The following is an 18,591-nucleotide window of genomic DNA, read 5'->3' as shown; positions in this document are numbered from 1 at the left end:
TCGACACCGGTGAACTTTTCGATCGCAAGAATTTCAGAGGTCTCGAGTGAACAATTTTCACTCACTCGGATCAGCACGCGGCGTCAGAAAAAAAGAATTTTTTTCGCACCGTTTTCACTTGCATTTAGAGTTATTTAACGGCTACGACTTCCTGCCTCGAAGGCCGACCGGTCGGGATTCACGTTTTTTTCTATACAACCTCAGCGTTTATCGCGTCCGGCGATTCATTCCGACTGATCTATTTTCGATTTACGATCATTTTCTCAAGGTCGCCCCGCTAATTCTTCAAATATTTTTACGCAATGAAAACCGAACGGAACGAATCTGAGAATAAAATTTATAACGCGGTTGCCAATCGAATCGAATCTACGAGCTGCTTCAAGTTTTTATTCGTGTTGTAGAACCTAAAATTTTCATATTCACATTTTTTCCATATTTACTTAAAACCCACAGAAATATTCGTTCAAAAATGCCTTTTTTTATTTTTACATGTATAAAGCTGTTACGAGCAATAGAACAAAATGATCGATGAAGCATATAATTTGAAAAACCGATTTTCGTGAAAACACTTTTGACCTGAACTAACCTCAGTGGTTTCAAAATTGCCCGATGACGGTCGACAGCGATTGCAGTGAGCGTAAAAACCGATACGTTGACACACAATATTTGGACAAACGGGCAAAACGCGCACATGAAGTGGGGCAAATTCCACCGTTGCAGCAGGGCAGCCTGGAACTGTAATAACGCAAAAATTTCATGATAATAGAAATCAAAGAAAGAGAGAGAGAGAGAGAGATGATGATAATGATAATAGTTTATTGCCTTAGTTAAACCTTTAGACAATACAGCCGAAAAAAAATCAGGATGCAACCAATAATTATTTACAAAAGTAGAAAGAAAAAATACCAAAAAATAATACGAAGTAAAGGCGGAAAATAAAACAATTTACAAGAATTTTTGAGCCCAGTGCCTGAGATCTAACATAAAAAAGCAATGAAATAAAATGGATTAAAATATAATGAAATAAAATAGTTGCATTACATTGGTAAAATATAACAAAAATATAACAAGAAGGATTCAAAGTAGGGAGGGGGGGGGGGGGGCGAGAAGACAGTAAACAGACCAGTTGAGTGAGCAGTGAGCTTCGAATAATGTGGATGATGCGAAAGTATACTTAAAAAGAGAATTGATTACAGTACCTGAAACGGAATGGCGAATAAGCCGATTACGATGTCAGCCAATGCGAGATTAGCGATGAAACAATTAGTAACGCTCTGCATTCGTCGTGAAGTAGCAACGATCCACATGACAAGGAAATTGCCAACGACAGCGAGAATCGATATGCTGCCGTAGCATAGACTCAAAAGTACAATGATTCCTGCTGGAACGTCATACAGGTCATCTGAAAATTTGCAAATTTCCTTACAGTTTCAAAGCAGGCATCGTTGAGCTCATTTCGCGTTATCAACTGTACGACTCGCAGCTCCTTTTGTTGAGCTCATGCCACCCTCCTGCATAGGAAACACTATGCGGGCTGTTTATGGTCAGCTCAATCAATTCGAATAGTTTCGATGGTCGCTGCTCAAAAGTTTCTAAGGTAAAAGTGCAATTTTCTGAATTGTCGTAAGCTCAAGCGACCAATATTCTCCAGAAACTTTTAGCGGTTCTCATATCACAAAAGAAACTCGTAAAATGTTGAGACATGCACGCTTTTATACCTGATTAGCTGTGGTATTATAGGCGACGCTATTTTTTTCGCAGGTGATCAGAAAAAGTGACTGCCATAAAAGTAAGGTTGTATATTTTTCAGAAGGATCTTCGAGAAAATAAAATTTGAATTACGACGTTATCACCGCTGGGTATTGAAGTGCACATTTTCACGAGAACAACCTCTCGTTATGCAACATTTTTTTTCTACTCTTATTCGCAATCTGGAGATTAAAATGTGGATCATAAAAACTGCTCCCATTTCTCGAGGTACATGCGAGTTTCATGAATCATCAAGTAGAAAAGGTTTTCCTGGGTATTGGTTTCTCTGCGCCATCGAAATGTGAAAGGTTTTCAATATATGAAAATATTCTTAGAGAGATTCCAAGGATTACAATGAAGAGAAAAATTTATTGTTGAGGGTACAAAGATTCTCGAGACTTTGAGCCCGATTCCTTTGGAAAGCATTTTTGAGCTCTCAAGCTATCGAGAACCGTTGATTTGGGTTGACGGGTCACGAGTATTCACGTCAAAACATCAGAAATTACTGCAATAACAAATTTTTCTATTTATTTTTCTCGAATAATAATAACTCGACGAGACGTTGTAGCTTCGAGGTTCGCGGTCGTCACTGGTATCAGAAAAGGCATAAAATTTGAGCTGTAGGAACGAAAACGAATCTGGAGTTTCTTCTTTCTCATTGTGTTAGTAAAAATGAACTGTGTCTGGCTCATCCGGACTTGCAATATTCATCGGATCGCCGCAAGGTTTTCGGGGATTTCCGGCAGAGTTAATTTCCCTCGTTTCTGCAAAGATTGGTCACAACATCGAGTCAAGAGTTGGAGGATGAGCGCCGAGGTATTTTTAGGTTTTTCGTGGGCGCTTCTGCTCGCCTTTTTCCTATCAGCATCGCGATGTATGGCTCGGAAGCTATTCCATGCTTGTAGTTTGCCTTATTTGTGGTTCAGGATTGTGCGGATTCTCGAGGTAAAGTTTTTCGAGTAGAGTTGATACGTTCGGCTATAAGAAGATGAATAGAATCCTTGGATGGTATTTTCGTGTCGTATTTCACGTATCCACTCAAAGAAAGGATTTTTTCTGGCTTTACCAACCGGACTCTCCGGGTTATCTCGTTCGGGTCGTTGGTACGAGAGATTCTGTTGGACAACGACGAAGACAATGATAATGACGGGGAGGACGAGAAGACTCAAAATAGATGTAGATATTGGGAAAACGGTGACGCATGCACGAGAGGTCGGATCAGATTTTAGATTGGAGTCCCTCGAACGCGAGTAGCTGAACTACTCCACAGGCACGTAACGCACTGGAAAGTGTCAGCAGCTCATTCGGGGCGAAATAACTGCTCTCAAAATTTCGAAAAAGTCGTGGAGTGCAAGAAAATAGCTGTATTTAGACTGAGCTTTTTTAATGGGGTTAATAATAATTCAGAGAATGCACAACCATCGATCGAAACACTGAATTCTTACTGTCTTGTTCATGGCGTTTTTTTTTAAATATTTAAAGCCTTATATACATGCACTTGTGATGGCGGAAAAATCGAAAATTTTTTAATTAGATATTCTTTAGGTAGAATTTCTGAAAAATATTCTCACGAAATTTCATAAAAATTCGCAGCTATGAGTATTTCAACCGAGCATGCGGTCGTCTAGTACTTGAATCTTTAAACGCGATTATCTCAGAATCGTCTTTTTTGAAAAATACCTTTGCAGTGGACACGACTACTAAAAAACTATTAATCCGATCCGTACCAAATTTATACAACTTATTTATTATAATAATTTCTAGGGCCTGGACGAAGGATTTCGTATTTTGTTGGAAAAAAATTGTAACAAACAAAACCGAAAATTTAACACCCCAAAAAATGATTTTTTTGTCAAAACTGTCGCCATTTTTTTAAAATCAAAATTTTTACAAATCCTTCGTCCAGGCCCAAGCTATTATTGTAATAAATAAGTGGTATAGATTTGGTATGGATCGGATTAATAGTTCCTTAGTTATCATGTCCACTGCAATTAATGCTCGAAAAAAGGTGCTACTGTAATACAGCTGGAGTTGCGCCATTTTGGGAAATTTTTTGATGAAAAAAATTGTACAGGTACTTGAGCATATATACTAATGAAAGTCGTTCACAGTTTTTCACTAAACATTTATATTCTTTTCGAAAAAAAATCAAGAAAATCGCGTTTTTTCGCGCACTGCAGGCGTACGTAAGGCCTTAATTCTTGGGTGTATCGCAATATTTGGGTTGCAGCAGTGCCGAAATGATATACTTTCAAATTATTTTATCATCGCGTCTACGATTATTCGAGTGGATCGATAAGTTGGAGTGAGTTTGTTTGGGCACATGGAAGTAATGAGGGAATAAAAATGCGCTGTGAAATAGAAATATTTTATTCAAATCCTAAGAACAATCAATTACAGCTTGTGAGCTATCCTGAAAAGGGCTTCATTCGGTGAAGCGGAAATTGGTGTGAGAGGCCGTTCGCGCGGTTGGATTTACCGGAGGCAAAAACTACGTTTCACCCAGCAGCAGCAGCAGCAGGAGCAAAAGTTCAATAAATCCAGGTTTTTATGTTGTCCATCCGAACGATGCTAATAGCCCAACGAAGCCTCGAACCACGGTACGCAAACACTGATAAAATAAATGGCAAATCGAGTTCCAGCAGAGACTTCCACTCGGATTGCGAGCACCAAACGTCGATATTTTCGCCGACGCAACTTGATTTCAGTGGCGTTCAAATCGACAGGTATGAATGAACATATGACAGAAAAGATTCGCAGGATTTGTGCACCGAACATAAAAAACAATGTGAGCGATAGGACAGTAAGATTGTGCGTGAGATTTCTGAGGTTTCATCATACGATTGTCACTCGTAAAGAGAGAAATGAAGACAAATCGGTCCGAGAAAGGCTCTGTGCCCGGGTCAGAAAGCGATTCGTAAAGAGAAATATCTCATATGAAATATTGTGAGTGGTCGGCGTTGACCATGCTTCATAAAGATATAGATCCGACCCTCATATTTTCCGTGCCTGAATCAGCGAGCTCGTATATGGACTTGGGAGGGGCTTTGGCTTCATTCAAGAAAACTGTGATCGTAGGCTCGGAGGGTTCATCGAGAATCGCTCGGAGGAGGCTCGATCACGCGGGAGGCGTTGCGTACAATTTTTGAGAAGGTCTCCGAACGCGCGTCAGGAGATAGGAGCCTCGTGAGAATAAATGGAAACCCAGCGCTCCGGATATGGCATCACTAGATACTGAGTCACGTATGTCGAGTGTGCGGACGTACGAAATACGCCCTTTTACCTATCAGCATTTCACTTATTTGAAGCTACATATATTTTTCTGCGTCTCTGGAAACGGGAAGTCGAACGTGCGAGAGAATTCCCTGAGGCAATCCTTCATGAGGGTTCCCCTCGTCTCCAATTATTTCCACAATTCCAACGGTGGAAGCAAATATTGTTTCTTCACGCGCTTTCTTCGAGCTATCCCCTCTTTGTTTTTATTGAACCTCAAAAAGTAGATTTCTATTTCACTGCGTGTGTCAAAAGTCGTTATTTTCGAGGGTTCCGAATAATTACGTGAGTCCGTTTTTCCACCTAGGATCCAATCGAATTGGCACGTGATTCGAACGTGGCGCGTTCCGATATCGTTTGCACCTGCGCGCCCTCTAGTCCAGTCAATATACATTTGGAAAAAACTGATTTTTCTTCTAATCACGCTCGCATGTACACACGTTAAGGTAGTGTCGGGCCGGTCAACTTTGCGGCGCGCTAGAGGTCGTAATTTTCGTTGAAAATAAAAAATAAAAAATTGAAATTGTACGTCTGGATACGCTCTGGGAGTTTGATACTGAACATTTTTTCGATATCTATCGCGAGAAAAGAGAAAATAGCAAAAAACAAATTTCACTACCTTAACTTTTGACTTTTTCGACCGATATCTCAATAACCGTGAACGATAGGTGAAAAATTTATACGACCTACATTGTGGAGCGTAAAAAAATCAATAAAAAAGTACTGATTCAAAATTTTTGTATCTCAACGGAGAGCCGAGTTATTGTAAAAAAACTGAATTTAACCCTTTTTTCAAAATGAAGGAAAACGCACATAACTCGCTTTGCCATCGCCAATAGAAACGGCCCCCTGTCTCCTCGCTTGTCTCTCATCGATTTTCAAATTCTGGTATGCAACCCCCATCATCGACGCCGTCATTGACGCATGAATCGTGAATAGCAAATTTGCAGACATTTCGGACAGCGACAATTAAACTGTAACATACCGTATTCGTCGTAAATCAACGTATTGTTGTCAATGATATTGCTGAGCCAGTACGTCGCGTTGAGCATCGCCAGAGAAAATGTTTCGGGATCTCCATCGTCCGACGACCACGTAGCATTCATCCTGCGGTATTACAGTTCTGAAACATGCACAAATGCCCGTTCAAATAATATTGTTAAATATAAATGGAGTACACGAAAACTTCTGTTTGATCGTAACTTTAATTTCCTGTTCGATGTTATTCGGAAATTTGAGCATATTGGGCACCTCGTACGTGGAGGTCCAAAAATATCCATTGAATCGAATCAGTTTGACGCGTACAAACGAAGCTTCCGGTGAGAGGTTTCATTCTCTGAAACTCTAGCTCTTTTGGTGCGTTTGAAACCTTCCAACGAATTGGTGAGTCGTGAGCTTTTGCGATGATGCAGAAACACGTCAAACCGTCAGAATGTGACTTCATTCGATATTTATTTTGACACACGTTTTGATTATGTGATGCGAGCTTTTCGAACATATTTTAACCGTGAACCATTTTTGACAGTTTCCATGAACGTCGTTTTCCCTCAATACTTCATGAAAAATTGGAGAGTTGTCGCACATTGCAATGGAATTTTGACAGATTGAGAGCTTAGAGCTAGTTTCATGTTTGGTGAAAATTTCTCGAGCTGAATGACACGAACAGTTGAAAAAAAAAAAAATTTCAGTTAATCTGCAAGGAGAGAATTAAGCGGTAATATTTAGCGTGAAATTTATCGTGATATATTCAATTTTTCTCTCACAATAATATCATGAATTCGTCATCGCACTATCGCCACTCACGATAATTTATCAAATTTAGTTCTCTCCGTGTAGGACTGGAATGTTTAAAGATGCAGAAAATGCATTTTGCTTTCTCAAAATTGCGGGGCGGACGAATTGCAGTTTCGGAGTTCGATTCTCTCCTTACGCAAAGTCGGACTGAACTACTGAAATGGAATTGGACTTCTTCGAGAGATCGAGACTTCCAGTTCAACGATCACTTCATTCCGAGTTTTCATTGGCACGAAAATATTCTCTTTCAGTGAGTCGCTATCCGAAGAGTTTTCTCCTTCAATCCTATGTCATAAACAAGCAACGCTGTACTTTGAATGTTTGAATGGAAGGAGTCAGCAAAATCTCTTCAGCACTGTAACTTCCAGCTCCGATCTCTCTGTTCCCTCAAGCAATCAATTTTTCTTGCCTCCTCCCGCTCCCAGCCGGGCTCCATAAGTTAAATATCGGTGACCTGTATAATAAGCAAATACGTAAAGTGCGATCGGCTACCGTTTGAGAAGTGAGATCGTTAATTTGAAAACTTTTACAAAGTTTTAGCCACCCCTGGGCCGCGGTGTTGTTACTTTGCTGTTATCCGCGGATAATCCGCGTTACGGATTTCTCCGGAACGTGCGAATGATTCACCGTTTGGCTAACGACCCGTTTCCCTTGGACTAAATAAATCTTCGATCAACACGATATTAGACATCTGATCTCGAAGTTTCGAACTTCGAATTCCGGCTTTGATTTTTCAAGTGTACGAAACTTCTCATATTTTTTCCCTCCGAAAAAAGTTTATTCGCCTCGAGTAAAACGCTCGCTCGAATACCGAATTTCTACAGTTTTCATAACTCACAAACCATCGTTATAAATGATCGCTTTGTTGGCCGTTCGAAAATAAATTGACTTACCGAAATTCGTCTCCGGAAAGTTAATTCCCTGGGCAATGTTCCTTTCAGGAAAATCCGGAATTCCGGATTTTCCAAAATACACTATTCAATGGCTGAAAAGATTTTTTTGTTATTTTCTTGATTTTAGTCGCGTTTAACAAAATATAACAAAAGCCTGGTCCGGAGAGAGAGGTTTTGTTTGATATTTGAGGGATTCCGGTTCAGAAAGATTCGGTAAATATTGGTTATCGATTTGCATGGAAAGAAGTTTGGTTTTTCGCGTGACTTGATTCGTTCGAGTGAAGTGTTCTCGTTTTGATTGATTCGTTGGGTTCGGAGCGGTGAAAGCTAAGCCGAACCGCAAATGTTCTTAGCGATGAGCCTCGGAGAGGGGAGGAGAGTTCAAAAAGTATTTTCAGATAAAAATTGAAAAGCTCCGTTTAATTGGTCGTTTTTTCGGCGATGACCAGGTCAGTTTCTGTGAAGCTCTTCCTTAGACTCGAGCACCGCGTGGGTGCCGTACGCGGTGAGTTTCCAGCAGGAATTTTTTGCTCTCATCATTTTTTCCACCCGCTTTACGATGGCATCCGTATAATCAATCACGCGGATAGCGAAGCTCGAGTTCGTAGCGATCGCAACCTCCTCGCTTTTTCTTCGTTTGCAGGCTTTGATTCGTCAGAAAAAATTTACGACGACAGCACAGCGCTCTTGGTTTAAACAAAGTTAAACAAAAGCCTCGATAAATCTTGGGCTCCTCACATCTCGGAAGTGTCAGGAATCCCTGTGAAATTGGAGCCTCTGAAAACACGTTTACGTCGCGGAATTTCTCTAGAAAAGAAGCGGTCTTCGTATGTATCGAGTCGCTTCGATTCGATGAATCGAACATCGCACTAGGCTTCAAAATAATGAGAAAAACTCTAATTGCAACAGCCGGTGTCACCGCCACGTGGAACCACGACACTATCAACTCAATTATTTTTTTTCCGAAAAAATCGATCGGAAAAGAAAATGGAAACTGAATATTCATAAATCGACGAAAAATACATTTTTCAGTAGGCTGAATATCGTCAAAAGAGTGCGCCCACTTTTTCCTTCTTCCTTCCGTCAGCATATTCCCGTTCATGGCACCATGATACGACTTGACAAAGCACTCAGGCTAGCGTGAAATTCTGATTTTATGTTCCCTGTGCATGTAGCGAGCGCTCGTAAAATCCACCGAGTTCAGTCTTTCGTTACAAGCTTCAAATGAACGTCACAGCGGAGTTATAATAATAATAATGGAGTTGCATCATTAAGCAGCCACGTAATTCATGGGGCTGATGGGAAAAGAGTGAAACAGTAGTCGATTCAGATCGCAGACCACTTCAAGTTTCACGGTCACAACTCCGTTTTTTTCCCCACGAATCCAAAATGGTCGTTTGCAAACGAATAATTTTGAGTAAATCCGTCGACTGATATCGAGTTATTTTCGTTATCCAAATGGAGTTGTCTAGCGACGTCATTTTTAAAGGCTATCAATCTGCTTTTGGTTCTAGACACGCAAAAACTTCGTCAACAATCGTCAAACTGTTCTTATACACTTTTTTGAATCACCAGCGTTGGATTTTCTCAAGCGACGCTTGTAGCTCCCGTGTAGACTCGGATGTCAGCTGCGAAATTTCGAAAGCGGAATTCTCATTCAGAGCGATTCTCATTGTGTAGAGCGACGAGAAGTAAAAATAATGTCAACCGTATCGACACGGTTTTTCACTGTTTTCCTTGGCACGTGAGCGAATTTATTAGGCAGTAATGCATCAAGAGAGAACGACGATGGGCGCGACACCGAGGAAGGGTGGACCGCGGAAAGGTTCCAAACGTGCTCGGGAAAAGTGGAATAAGAGTGACGAGATGAACTCGTGGAAACGGGCGAACGTATACGACATACAAATATAAAAAATAAATAAAAATAATGCTCGCCATCAAATTCGATGGGATTGTCACGTGTTCGCCATACCAAGAAGCTTGTAGAAAAATTTACAGAATAGTTTCGAATTCGTGAAGCGCACGTATGAAGTGAAATGATGCCAACCACGCTGAGGGGCTTGAAGCAACAAAAACTCCGAGTTTCCAAGCTTTTATAAATGTAAAAATTCCAATAATTTATACAAATGCATGAATCCCTTTGATATTCCAGACCAGATTCGCACTAAAACACTCACAGATTCGAATGCAAGTTTGTTACATACTCGGGGAACTTTACTCGCAACATCAGCTGGAAATTGTGAGCTGAGAGTAAGTACGACTGAAATTCAGCGAAGTTTCAAGTGCAGATTGAAAAATGAGTATCAAAAGTCCCTGCACCTCCGAAACCTAGAAGCAATATTTATGGTTTATTTCCTCAAACTTCTTCGTACGTTTCGTCACAAGCGAAAAGACTCCGAAATATCGGTTCTACGGTTTCGCAACTACCGTGAGAGACACTCCACTTGTACCGACGTTCCATAAAGCAGCAGAAAACCTGATAGAAAATGTCTGTAAAACCGAATTAGTGAACCCCTTGAAAATATCACGAAGTACTGCAACTTTTAAGAGTTTTATATCAGTATTGACTATAAATTGAGAGAAGAATAAAATGTAAAAACATTCGAGAAGGATAAGTCGTGGAGTGAGTACACATCGTACAATGCCGAGCAGTGAAACCGTTATCAGACGATCGATAAAGACTCGTATGGGACACTTGTACAATTAGCTACCACTACGTGTGAACTAGCACATAGATTTGATTCTGTGAAAAATAAACGTTTCGATATACCATTCGAAATGAGACACGTGACGAGAGATATATCATGGATCGTTCAATTTTTCTTCAAAGCTAATTGATCGAAGCATGATAGATCTCTCGTCACGTGTCACATTTCGAATGGTATATCGAACTTGAAGCGATGCTGTCAATTCCAAGATAAATATTGGTTCGTTTGCATAATTCGTTAAATAAATAATGGAAAATCGTCAGTTTTGATAACTATTTTTATGTACCATCCTACAATATTTTAACTCGGCTGAAGTAATTGACAATGAAAAATAATAAAATTACGAGGCTTTCACTCTGGCGGATATCGACACGAATTTCCACGCCTCACCAACCTATGGCTGGGTTTCATTGCATAGCTCAAGTGCAACCGAAAAATAATATTCTAACGTGACACATGAATGTCGGTACACGCGTGACTTCGAATAAAATTCTGAAGGAACGATTCAGCCGTCGACTGCATGCGAACCGGCGAATGACCGCAAAAAAGCAACATTACGACTCCGGAATTGGGTTCGTGGTTAACGTTGATGTTTCGTTTTTTTACTCCGTCGAACATACACTCACCAGCAAAGCGTTGAATTTTTTATAACTCCAAGTTTGCACAGTTTCAGTGTTAACGTTCCCTACGTTTTCGTCGACAGGTATTTGAATTTCACAAACGTGTTCACAATCGCGACCAACGTGTTCTGCGACTTGAATCGAACTGATGTTTCATTCTTTCACGTTACGGTGTGTTACATTCGATCGAAAAATTCTCAGCTTAATCAGGCGGTCCGACGGGGGGGAAAGGCGAAACGAAAAGCAAACAAACATTTATTCGATTCATAAATTCAAACGTTTTTGAGTATAATCTGTGCTTTATTGGGTTCAGAAATTGCTTGTATGATATTCAAAAACGCAGCAATTCAGAATAAACGAAGACTGAATGCGTGAAATTCTTTTTTCCACAAAAAATTCCTAAAATTAGTAAAAATATTTTCATTTGATAAATAAAAAAGATTCAACCAGTGGCAGAAATTGTGAGTGAAATCCGTCTAATTGAGAGATCTTTCGGGGCTGTACTACATGCCGGGTGTGAGTATATTGGAATTGATGCGTGAACGATAGCACTATTTTTACTAGCAATTGAAACTTTTATGAGGATCGAGAGCGAGAGAGAATGTTGGAATAAAAATGTCATGAAACCGGTATTCAGGCTCGTTTGTTGGATCTGGAACAATGTCTTTGAAAAGTTCATTTTATGGAAACACTTGAGTTTGGATAAGAATTTATCACCCAAAATTCAAATGTTTCTAACACGAAAACTCCCCACTCTGAGATAATTGGATGTGTGTTTAAAGTTTCGATCGCTTCCATTCGCGGTGCCTTCATTAGCATGTGTTAACGTCGATACTATTGAAGCACCGACAATGGGAAGAGCGTCCCGGGATGAGTGGGCCAAGATTCCTAGGGAGATTACTGAATAAGGTGAATCTTGAGAAAATGCTAAATTACACGATTCATTCGACGCTAACTGGAGCGTCATTCGAACGACAATGGATCTCGTTAGCAAACGAGTTATTCCGACGTAAGTGGAAAGCGGTGAGAGAATATCCGTGGCTTTTCTTTCTTTGATTACATTTTCTCATTTTCTCACTCAATCTCCTCGGCCCTCGTCCGTCTTTTCTTTTGCGAGTTGTCCGAGAGAATTCCGGGGCGTTTTGTTAGAAGATTTCCGGGTTTTCGCTGGGGATGTATGAAAAGACGAAAGGGGGAATCGTTACCCTCGAATTTCTGTTTCCCCAATGGTGGAAACGCAAACGGTGGTAGTTAGGAGAACGAGGTCAACCACGACGGCGAATAAAGTAGCGGCGTGTCCGTCAGAATATCGTATCAAGTTGATACATAATATCGCAAAGAAGGGTGGAGAAAATGGATGATCGTTTGCTCACGGCATTAAAGATTTGCACAGTCAGCACCAAGCCTGTGACATCTGTTGTTTTTCATTGGGATAACGAGGACAGTGATCGATAAAACACGCTATTTCCGACAAAAAACCAAGCAATAACAGGGATTCGCCATTTTTTTCATATGCTTTCGTACCATTGTTATGAAATTCCAGGGGGACCTTTCGCTCCGAGGGTACAAATGGGCGCCTAGATATTTCGCAATTTGCATACACGAGTAGCCACAGCTAGCAGCACAACTGCGTCACGCGTCGTGACAAACATTGTCAGAACTATTTATTGGCCTCTCTAATGTTTTTTACGACCAGTAAAAAAACAATGGTCTCAAACAGTTTGCTTTTTTACTGGCGATTATTCGATTATTCGCAGTACCAGATGAATTCATGAATACATTAAACTTCCACTGAGCAAATACAAACTTTGGTGGGTCGTTAAAAACTTTATGGAATCTTAGCAAGAAGTGTTTTGAGTTTGCGTTTGCATATGAGAAGCTACCAATAATCTTTCTCCGGCTCCTTCGATCCGTTCGCAGTCGCAATCGTAGTTCATGGAGCTATTACAAAGTTTTGAATCTGCACAACGCTTCAGACTTCGAACCACTGATGCGGTAATCGTCAGATAATTTTTATTGTCATTATGCATCGTCGAACGTGCACGTGCAGCTGCGCAGCAATCACTTCAGGCATCGCAGGCAACTTTTCAGTGAAAAATAAATACCGAAATTCGAAGATTGCAGTTGAAGTTTTGCAGGGATAGTAAATTTTATTGATGAATTAATACAACACATTGGAAAGAGCAGTGACGACCATTCGATACGAAGGTTTGTGCGAAGTCATTCAACTTGGTAAACACACAAATTTTATGACAAAACACAACACACGAATGCCAATGATATTTACTTCGGGGACTGTTGAACCATGGCTCCATGCCAAAAACTCCGTTTCAATTCTCGTCAATCCACAAAAACGCAGGAAGAACCATCGCACTTTCTTCCTCGATAGCAAATGTACACAAATGCGTAATGACTGAGGCCAGACTGATTCTAAACAACGTGACGTTTACTGGCAACCATTTCAGTGCTAACTGCCAGCTTCTAGACTTGTCGTTAAGAGGATCTTCAAATACAAACAACACTCGGAGAAAAGAGTATTAAGAGTCTATCGAAAAGCTTAAGATGATCTCACATTTGACAACGAAGATTGCAATCGGAAAAGAAGAGAAGATTTTTGGGTACAGGAATCAAATGTTGTTAAGGATTTATTTGGGGGCTGGATTCAATTTCACTATCGAACGATCAACCGAAGTTTCCTTTTTCTATATGCCAGTGACATTGATATACAAAAAAATTCTTTAATTTCCATTTCTAGGAAAAATTCGTCGATATTAATTAGTGAATGGAGTCAAAGATTGTTTTGAAGAAAGTGTTTTGACCAGTTTCAATGGAAAAAACAAATCAAGCATCAGTGATGAGAACGATGAATAATTAAGGTACTCCTTTAGCATGACCGTATTTTTTGGTGGCGCAAATTGGGGCACTCGAAATTTGGACCGATTCCTAACCTCTGAGAAGTTGCGATTGTATAGGAAAAGCTTCTGCTTCTGCCATTTTTCCAACTCCTATCGTCAATGTTTCTTTTAAGCATTCGGTGACCCTTGATTTTTATCGTCCCTGTAGACTCCTTACATTTTTTTCTATCTGTGAGACAGTTTGTATCAGGAAGCTCCCGTATAAATTGTGCGATTTTCGAAGTTTTAGTTCTTCGTTAAATGTTCGATAGCCTGACCTGAAATTTCGCCAATCTATTCTCATGCGCTTCAACTTTACTGTTATTTAGAATCAGTTATTTCTAGAATATTCGGGTTCGTGAAAGGAATACCTTAACAGGTTCGATGGAACCAAACGTCATGAGACGATAAGATTCTCTTGAAAGAAGCGATCGACGAACTCATTCTCATCATGAAAAGATTCCATTTACACCTCCAGTTCGGTGTCTCGTGATATACGACGATGCTTGAGGTGCGATCCTCATGCAGAGATGAAGAAAGAAAACAAAAGTGTGAGCTCGACTGATCAAGTGGAATTTCCGAAAGTGATGTAAGGACGCGACTTGAGGGATGCTTCTGGAAGATGCGGTCGCGATAAGAGGGTATTCATCGTGTTGGACCCGCATCTTTTCTCGCTTGATTGTGAATTTAACAAAAGTGTCTGAGAGAAGAATAAAAAATTACCGAAGATGCAAAATCCTTTTATCCATCTTGTGTAACGAAAATTTCACACGAATGTGCCCCCACGCGATCTCAAAATAATACTACATCGGAATCTAGTTTTTGGTGATTCGCTGATTTACGGCTCCACTGTAAACTAACTCCACGATCAATTGTTGCAAATCAAAATAATCCAAATTAATGAATCAATTATTTCGAAAATTCTGACAATTCAGGCTATTGAAATTGAGCGATGGACTGAATTTAATTTATTAATTAATCAACATTTGTATCTTTAATCGCAGTTTTTATTTACAATTATTAGTTCAGCATAAAACGTAACCGATTAAAAGTTTTCAGCGAAGGGGATCTTTTCATGAATTACGGAACGACACTGCCGTGCAAGTATCCGGTTGGCTCGAACCGCAAATCTGTTGCCATTGAATCCCCAACCGTAACATATTCATTAGCCTCGCTGAAAGTTGCATTTGTAACGCAAATTACCCTCGTGCACTTCGTTCGCTGCGATCCAGAGTTTCTTTGGATACCAATTTTTTTTTTTCTCGCTGGGTTATAGGAAACGGAGTGAACTAGCGTTATCACCTGATGAATATACTTGTGAAAAAACGATGTGTAAAGTCATTGCACTCGGAAGAAAAAAAAATATTTGCTACGAAGAAATAATCTGAAAGCACAGATTCGGGTTTTGAACTACCAGGTTTGCGGTGTTGAATAATCGTACTTGTTTGAAAAAAACAACAAAAATGAAAAGTAGATCGAATCAACGATGGAATAAATGACCTTGGAATAAATGGAATAAATGATAATTTTGCAGGGATAATTTGAAGGTAATATTTACCGAAAATCGTGAAAGTGAATTCGTTCATAACTGCGTCTGAGCTGTCAGTGAATCCGATGCCAGTGAACTCTTCCTCATGGGGTTTGCATGCCGGAAAAAATTAGCGTCTTTTTACGATGAGCGTGATAATCCAGCCTTTATTGGTTTTCTTGCGCAAACGAGATTGAACAAAAGATAAAGCACATCACGAAAATCACGAGATCACTTGAATATCACAAAATGAATGTTTGATTGACGCTGACAGAAATTTCGTGATTCATGATTAATCAATCATGCAAGTGTTTCGAAGACTCGTTCAAATTAAAATGTGTTTTTATGCTCACAAGCCTTGCATTGAGACTGCACTCGAATGTCATTTACTCGAAGGATCAGTAAACTATTTTAATTGATATGGAAGTATTGGAACATTGATTTTCAGAACTCGAGACAAGTTTATCATCAAGGTCAGTTGACTGATGCATAAACGGAAAGCGATATTTGGCCTTATCCAGGCGGAAGTTAGTTTTAATTCGAAAGCTCACGACAGAGCGTGCGTACCGCGCGTGACGAGTAGCCACGATGAAATGCGGCCGTTTTTCGCCTTGAGCCAGTCTGGCGGGACTCGAATTTTTTAACGTTGTACGCCAGCGCTGTAACATGCGCCCTGGGATCTTCTCTCGGTTCGAAATGTCTATACATGCATGCGTGTACCGTTTCCACGGTTATCTTAATCCCACTATCTCGAGCAATTCGACATTCTATTATTTGGTTCAACTCTTTCCGTGTGACCGAAGAGAGTTTCCCAAAGCAGATGAAACTCGCTGGTACCGTGCAGTTTCCCTTCGCGTCTCACTTTCCATTGTCTCATTCTCGTCACATACGTTTTCGAAAATCAATGTTACCCCATTTTCAAACGTTGAGAATCGTCACTGTGTATTTTCCTGTGTTTCGTTGCAGTTATTTTACTCGTTCTACGCTCCTATGCAAATTCAGACAACGCAACAGTGGCGTGTCGTTTCGTACAAAGTGGATTAAGGAGGGTGCATAGCGACGATACAATGTTGCCATGCTAAACCATGTTAAATACATTAAAAATTTCAAAATTATAAGAATTTTATAAAATTTGGTGAACATATTCTTTAGTGCCAAATTCGACAATACAAAGTTTTTTAAGATTTTTCTTCTGTACAGTTATCGAGTGATTGATCACTAAAGTTCACGTGTATAAGCATAGCGTTTCCATATATATAGGTATACATTCCGGGCATAAGAAATCTGCTTTAGTGCGTAATTACTCGATAACTAAGGAGAAGAAAATTTTGAAAAAAATGGTGTCTTCGCACTTGATGTTGAAAAACATTATCACCAAATTTGATAAATTTCTTATTATTTTGACGAATGTAGCCACCCTCCTTAACTTTCATCCAAATGGACTGATTAACGAGAATGAATATTTATGGTGAAAATTCTACAGAGTGCTACTTTTTCGGTGACTATGTTGGGTCTTTTTTTCGTGGAGCTGCACTTAGCCTGATCAATCTTGTCAAGGTGTGCCAAGCCTTGGAACTACTTAGGAACAACCTCATTTAGGTATTCTTCGAAATTTACTTTTTACTTTGGAGCATTTCACAAAATGCGACTCAATTACAGAGTGATCTTGGAATTTTATAAAAACTGACGACACTCTTGTGCAATTGAACTTTTCAAATTGCTGAGAAGATTGGAGTCGTTTTCGATCTTGGCTTAGATTGGCTTCGATCTTGGCCGGAAAAAAATTGGAGCTGAGGTTCAAGGCCCATGGAAACTTGACTCTTTTCTTTTCCGCTGCACTGACAAACCAATCCGGTTGGTTTCGTGTACATCCCAAGATCTCGTGGTTCGTGAAATATTGAAAAATATGAAACTAGCGAGCAGAGGATTTAGTTTATAATTTTCATTATAAAAGCTTCCTCTTACCCTCGTGTAGCGAGCTTCCGGAGATGTGCGATGTAATTATTGCACTCCTCCGGTTCCTTCTAACTTCGTGTTCATTCGTCACAATTAGTCGTTTCCATTAGTTACAATTTCTCCTTTATCAAGTTCTCTAGCTCACCTCGACAACTGCTCGCCAGTGAAAATGGATGTGGTTATCATGCACTGTGGGTTTCGAGCCACAGGCGTCACAATGGATTGCATGGTGTGTGAAGCTGGAAAATTTCGACTCGAATTTCATTCTCGGAGGTGCATTCATATTCCAAGATGAGTTTAGAATTTCTAATGAAATAATTATCAGTTCGAACGTCCATCTTTAGGGCACGATCTTCCGGGTTTTTTCTTTATAAATACATTTTTATTAATCTCGAACTCTGCACTTTCATGAAATTCACCTGTCAACGTCCGACAATTTCACTTCTGTCATTTCACAGTACGAGCGACGGTCACGTGCCGCTTGTCTGTATTTCTATCGGAATTGATATACAGAATTTACTAGAGTGCGGTGCAGTGAAAACACTCGAGGGGCTCTCGAAGCGTCGATGAAAATGGATGCATTTCCGAATCAGTATTGAACGAATTCGCACCTTTTCGCATGACAATTGAAATGCGATCCACAATGTGTCTGAGTGCGGATGCGGCATTCGTTTAACGAAACTCTTCGTGTAGGCGAATAAATCGAGTTTGTACTGCAGCTTAATGGCAATTCTATTATTCAAATGAAACTTGTTTATCTCGATTGAATAGCAGCCATAATTTTCGGAGACACGTTTCGGATGTTGACCGGAGTGGTTGCATAATCTGGAATTATTAAGGTAACGCTACGTTTCCACGGGAACAATTTCGACGATCAAACATGTTCTACAAATCAGCTAAACATTTTCTGTTTTCATTTCGAGTGAAATAACCTTTTCGTGGTTAGTGAAACAGCAATTACGGTGATGTTTCAATTGTTACCTGGAATAGAGAGCGCAATTGGGTTTGCCGGAAGTGTTGGTAAGCCCCTGTCCGCGTGTGTTCCTCACGAACTTTCCTATTGTGCTTGTTTCTACGGTCGAATTTCTACAGTGCTTTTCCTACATGAAGAAAACGAGGCCGAAAATTCTAGAGGAAAGTACTAGGAATATAGTGTCTCGGGGACAGTTTATACGG

At 40.0% G+C, this 18,591-nt stretch overlaps 1 protein-coding gene across 5 annotated transcripts in view; it reads right to left on the bottom strand.

Annotated features, from left to right (window-relative positions):
* The window catches only part of LOC122411603 (RYamide receptor), a 29,454-nt gene extending 13,415 nt beyond the window's left edge, over positions 1 to 16,039 (bottom strand). For 3 of the 5 annotated variants that reach the window (XR_006261179.1, XM_043420534.1, XM_043420535.1), the window contains exons 1-4: positions 15,490 to 16,039; positions 6,008 to 6,145; positions 1,200 to 1,402; positions 587 to 735 (exon numbers count right to left, since the gene is read on the bottom strand). Coding sequence is in view for 4 of the 5 variants with exons in the window: in XM_043420534.1 (XP_043276469.1) it covers positions 587 to 735; positions 1,200 to 1,402; positions 6,008 to 6,128 (473 nt within the window). In the remaining variant the exon portion in view is untranslated. Of the gene's footprint in view, positions 1 to 586; positions 736 to 1,199; positions 1,403 to 6,007; positions 6,146 to 11,043; positions 11,276 to 15,489 lie in introns of those variants that run through there. The other 2 variants (XM_043420532.1, XM_043420533.1) reach the window with 2 other exon arrangements.
* Between the last annotated feature and the right edge of the window lie 2,552 nt (positions 16,040 to 18,591).

The sequence above is a fragment of the Venturia canescens genome, chromosome 5 (assembly GCF_019457755.1).
Source record: "Venturia canescens isolate UGA chromosome 5, ASM1945775v1, whole genome shotgun sequence".
In the NCBI taxonomy this organism is placed as follows: domain Eukaryota; kingdom Metazoa; phylum Arthropoda; class Insecta; order Hymenoptera; family Ichneumonidae; genus Venturia; species Venturia canescens.
The sequence above is the reverse complement of the archived record's forward strand: the minus strand, read 5'-3'. Positions and strand labels throughout refer to the sequence as shown.